Consider the following 6,000-nt stretch of genomic DNA (forward strand, 5'->3'; position numbering starts at 1 on the left):
ATACAAAAAAGTGTACATATACTAAAAGAAGAGTAATTGAACAATAAAACATGATATTTTTAAAATTATTTTATTTATTTTTTATTTTATTACAAAAAACTTTTGTTATTAGATATTTTATAAAATTTTATGATTACTTAGTTTTTGATTGAAAAAGACTCTTGGAAAAGAGGCTGAAAGGTCCTAGAAAGAAATTGTCTAGGTTTGATAGTAAAATTCCGAAAGTAAAAGGAAAATTTGCTTGTGCCGGTGTATTCTACGTCACGCGATTCTTGTGCATTGCATGTTCAAGCTAACTCTTCAGAGAGTCGACAGAATTAAAATTCTTGACACTACTGCCCTTGCACGTTGCTTGCCAAATAGTTCAGTATTGGCCCCACCACTAATCGGTCGTGGTTCGTATAAAAGAAAAATTGTTCTGGGGGCAAACAGTCAAAAACGCTTCTTCGAAGGCACGCATATAGCACTTCGCAACAATGAAGACCAAAGTAATCATCCTCTTAGCGTTGCAACTGCTGACGTTGGTGATAGGCGAGCCAAGCCAAGAAGATGGAAACAGTTTGGAACATCTAGAAGCGAAGCTCACGAGAGCGATGGACGAATTCGACAGAAAAGATATCATCGACATTTACGGCAATATGGTAACCCTCGAAAAGGTTGTGGGAGACGGGGAACCATCGGAAGAGAGCGCGGATCCGCTTGTGAGCAGAATCGAAAAATTCCTGAGAACTCGAAAAATACAAATTAATCTTCCTAATGACGCTTCAACCGCTGGTTTGTTCGCACGCGCTCTCGGTCAGAGAAACATCGATATAGACCTCAGAAGTTTGGCACGTGGAACATCCGAAGGTAAACAGATGTATAGATGTATTACGAACAAATTATTATAAATGGAAATTTAAATAGAAAAAACGCAACTATGATTATTTTGTATTTAACTAATAGAACAATGCGCTGTCAAATTAGAGATAACTGGAGCGTATACTTTCTAATATAATAAAATCTATTGCATTTTTATACAGATTATATTTTTAAAACAGTTTCAATAAGCTCTCAAAAAGCAATAATTTTTCTTTGGAGTATAAAAATACTTGAATGTTACAATTTTCACTATAAATGTTATAATGAATAATATCTGCTTGCAGTGGGTACAATGTTTCGAAAAATATTTCAAAATCTTCGAAGATATTTTATTTAAATAAGCATCCATAACCAAATATTTCAATCCATTAAGTCTATAAAATTAAGTATATATTAATTTCGCTTAATATTATATGTATGAACGCTGTATTTTTCTATAGATGCATATGAATATGTTATAAATACTGTTTCTCTCTTTAACACACTTATATAAATTATTTGATAAATACATTTAATATATACCTCTTATACCTAATTCATTTGTAGATTGATCTTACGCGCTTTATCTTTTTTATACATATTAAATTTATACTTGTCTTTCGCGCAAGAATTTTTTACAACTAAGTTTTTGATTTGAACAGTTTTGAACATTAAGTTTAAAGTCCTTGTTAGATTCTCGTCAGACTTATGTTAGATACTTGGATCTAACAAAATAAATCTCTTATTCTTCTCTAACGTTCCGATCTGGTATGAATACATCATTCAGTGGGCGCAAACTTATAGTACCTCACCTTTCTAAAGTCTCGCCAATGGGGTTTAAGTAGCTCACGAATCTCGGGATTCATTGGCTGGAAAGTGTAACTTGTATCTTTCTTTTCAATTCAATCGTGGCCGGCATACCATTCACACACATCCTATATGTATCTTTCTCTAGCGCCTCTCTAGTTCTCACCGTTTGTCTTATACTTACAAATTTTTTTGAATTTTTTTCATTCGCGTATTTACAATGTGTAAAATAGTTTTTTCACGCGATTCTGAAAATAATGAAAGATTCGGGTACGCATAATGTATTAATGTACGTTTATCGATGGTCACTGAGAGAGGGAGGTGAGAGCGATCGGAATGAAGGATTCGCGTCTACGTAGAAAGCCACAACGATGCGTTCCACTTCTACCATGTTTGCGAAATAAATGCTGGAGGTGGGAGTGGACTAAAGTGGGTCACCGTTTGGTAGGATAGATATGGTGGGATTCCGGGTTTCTGGGACGGCTACCGCGAGAAGAGACGTCTAAGAAGGACCTTGAACGAGAGTGTCGCGTGTCGAAGAAAGTAGACTGGATGATAAACGTCCGTTAAAGCCTTTTAGAAATCCTCGATCATCCAAGTATTCTGCGATTATTGATATCATCTTTATGTATTAATTCTGTTCTACCATTCCCCTATTGTAGTAATGCAAATGTTATACCTACATATATATGTTTCGTATCTCTCATAAACTCTATACTCTATACTTTATACATATATATAATTCGACTTTGTACTTGAACATTCTTTTCATTATTTCTTCTTTTGTTGCAATTGTTAGGGCCTAGATACACATGCATACGTTAACTGACAATTTTAAGGAAAAAAATTACATCATTACTTACAAGATATTGTATATGTTGCTTACAGCGCGTACGAAATTGAAGAGGATGATCGTGCCACTCTTGATCCTGCTGAAGCTAAAAGCAATAATCGTTCTGCCTATCGTAATTAGCCTGATCGCCCTAATAGGTATGAAGGGCTTGGGCGCAGGACTTATGTCGCTCTTGATTTCCGGCGCGGTAGCCTTGAAGGCCCTTGTTACACCACCGCCGCCGCCAAGAGTCTCCTACGGAATTGTAAGACCGCACGAAATTCATCACGATCACTGGCACAGGTCAGAAGAAGAGGTCAATCAACCTTACAGAGGCTGGGCACCGGAATACAATGGCGAACATTATCCGTACCATGAAATTCCATAAAATACAATGTCCGGCCCCTTGCCATTCGCACTCGTTTACTTATTTATTTATTTATTGCGTGTCTGCATATGCTTGCTTTATACAATAAAATAAATCATCCTTTTTATAAAATTTTGTCTTGTTCATTGTGAGACATGGGAGACGACGCCGCGACGTAGTATCACCATGACATCGACGAGCCGTCAAAAACGTCGTATCATCGAGGCGATTGGTAAATTGCCAATCTCAGATATGTCATATCTTATTAATGCTCGACCTAAATGCGCATGTGTTATCCGCGACATCGATAATAAGGATTACTTGCGGCAAAGATTTTACGATTTGTAAATAATTAAATAAATATCGAAAAAGAGAGCGATATACACATATACATATATAAATATATAGCTGTAGCTGTAAGCAGGTTACTCAGTCGGTCAGACGAGAAGGCTAATGACCTAGATGGAGGTTCACGGACGGAGGAAAGATAGAATGATGTTGCGCAGGTGGGAGAAGCGGAGAAAGACCGGATCAAGGTGGGGAACTAGGAAGAGGAAGGAAACGAGGTTACTGTGTCGGGAGCGAGGTAGGAAAGCGGATCGTAGCTGTGATTGGTCTACCGAGTTCCCCCTCGGTGCCTCGCACGTAACAAGGTCAGTGTGTCAATGTCTCCACGTGGTTCTCCACTTCTACCAGTAGATACGACCGTGGCCTTCGTGGTAGGGATTGAAATAACGGTATCAGTTGTGATTAGTCGAGTCGTTCGAGAGGAGTGGAACAGTGAATACGGGTATATATAGGCTGTTAGAGAGGCCAGCACCGTCGAGAAGTGGCGAACATGATGAGGAACGGAAGCTCTGATCGCCTGATCTCAAATGCTTAGGCATTCTTTTTTTAATAATATTAAAAAGTGACACACACGTTATTGTTTATAAAATTGCAGACACTCTGCAAGTAGTCAACATTTTTCACGTATACGTCTACATCCAATTCTATTTTAATAAAATATTTTCTGTAATTCTATAATTCAATTAATTTAAGTTATTTGGTTATATTATCAAACGATTTTCTTTGTCATGATTAATAATAAAAGCACAATAAGATATTTGTTAATAAATTTAAGAATATTGTTATATAAATTTTTTCTATGTAATAATACAAAAATTATAAATATTTTAAGCCTCATTAAATTGCGAATGTAGATTTTATAAATAATTCAATACTTTCTTCATTTTCAATATTCTTTTTTTCAATAATTTGATATACAAATATAATTTTGCTCTTTAACGAGACTTGTATATAAAAACTAATAAATTTTTTAATATGTACTTTTAACAAATAAAATTTTTTGCATTTTAATACTATTCTCTTTCATTGTATTTAATAAATATACACACACATATCATGTAAAACTCGGTACGTTTTTTATATAACTATAAATTTAATGTATTAATTTATATGCATTTAAAGGAAAAATTTTTACAAAATGTTGTAAAAATTAATTTGCGGGTGTATAAAAAGACAATGTACGATATATAGTAGTATATCATTATTCTATACTGTTATTTTATAAAAATTATTTTGATATTTGGAAATTGCATGATGCAGAGGCATTCTATATATATTAAATTTATGTGCTATCAGAAATATTTTTTATTTTAGTTAAGAAAGCAGATCCAGGAATTTCTTGCGGATTTCTTTGATTCAAAGACTATCAATACAGCAATGACTGGGCCAGTAGCGACCAGTTTGCTTGAAATATAACTTACTGAGAAAATAGCAACGTACGTAATATGGTGGCTGTATAGACTAGTTTATTCTTATAAATCCCCACTGTCGAGGCAGAAGAAATTCGCGGTATGTAACGTTCACTTTAGACCGCCGCGAAAAAATTGCGAAAGTATAAATGCACGCAATGCATTTTGAGTACATAACGGATATACGTTCTCGAATTAACGAGGTCTATGCAATCACTCGAGCAGCACTCAGTGTATTAAATGCGGTAATTCCACCTTTCTTCTTTCCTTCTTGTTTCACACCTCGACGCATAAATCATATACGCACTAAATGCGCGTATTTGTATCATACACTTTCCTAAAATAAATTCATGTACTGTCTAATTGCGAAAATTATGTTATTTTCAACAACAAACTAATGTTTATAAATATATATAAATAAGAAATTGTGGACATATTTTACGCAGCTAACAATAAGTATATTGCAGATATCTTTATTCATTAAATTTATTTTTATTGTAATGTAGCAAAAACCATTTTGCTATAACATTTATAGGAATTTGAAAGAAAAAATAAATACGACACAATACTATTTTTATATAAATGTAGAAATCAAAATAACGAATCAGATTTTCCCGTTAAAGCATTGGAATCTTGAATTTTCTGCGGCAAAAAAGGAGCGGTAGTACCCAACCATTTATGGAATATAATAACGATTTGTATGCGTGTTCCAAAGGAAAGAAGGATAACAATTATTTTCTTGGAAACAGACCGTCCGTAAAAATTTTGCAGGTACCGTTTATTAACGGACAATATGGTAAACAACGTTCCAAACGGGCTCGGTAATTTTCAGCTTTACAAGACAATCAATTTCTCCATATTACGTTTTTTTTTCTAAATTTTTAACAGTACTACTGTACTGAAATTCTAACAATTTCGATGCGTAAGAACATGATTTGCCGTAGTAATCGTCAGGGAGAAATTATTGACACATTTTCTGATCTAGCGTGAACATTCCCTGAATTGTCGCAAATTGTTGGGTGAGTACGAGCGACTTTCTTGAAATAACGACTATCTCAATTTCGACTGAAAATGGAGTAACTATGCGTTATGGAACGTACGATCATTATAGTCTTCTATACAATCTGTACGAATTCACCTGCCATGATGTTATGTTCGCACTTGCGAATATATGCTGTCTCCTATTTTCGGAGCACCCCATACTTAATTTCATATTTTGCCCCCTTAACTTCATATATTAAAAAGTCATCTAAACAATAATATAAAATATAAAAAAATTCTTTTCTATTTTAGAAAGACCTTATTTTTATTCTAGAAACATTTTTCGATAAGTATATTTATCGAATGTATGTTATAAATTAGTATTCAACTCACTCAAATTCATTATTGTATCTTAA

General features: G+C 34.2%; 1 protein-coding gene across 1 annotated transcript; it reads left to right on the forward strand.

The window, feature by feature from the left end:
- The first annotated feature begins 314 nt into the window (after positions 1-314).
- Osi15 (DUF1676 domain-containing protein Osi15) lies at positions 315-2,978 on the forward strand. Its single transcript, XM_077415481.1, has 2 exons — positions 315-849; positions 2,536-2,978. Exons 1-2 carry the CDS (start codon positions 477-479, stop codon positions 2,865-2,867), a joined length of 705 nt encoding a protein of 234 aa, XP_077271607.1. The 5' UTR covers positions 315-476; the 3' UTR covers positions 2,868-2,978.
- Positions 2,979-6,000: the final 3,022 nt, after the last annotated feature.

The sequence above is a fragment of the Temnothorax americanus genome, unplaced genomic scaffold (assembly GCF_048541705.1).
Source record: "Temnothorax americanus isolate GAGA-0224 unplaced genomic scaffold, ASM4854170v1 Scaffold4, whole genome shotgun sequence".
Classification (NCBI taxonomy): Eukaryota; Metazoa; Arthropoda; class Insecta; order Hymenoptera; family Formicidae; genus Temnothorax; species Temnothorax americanus.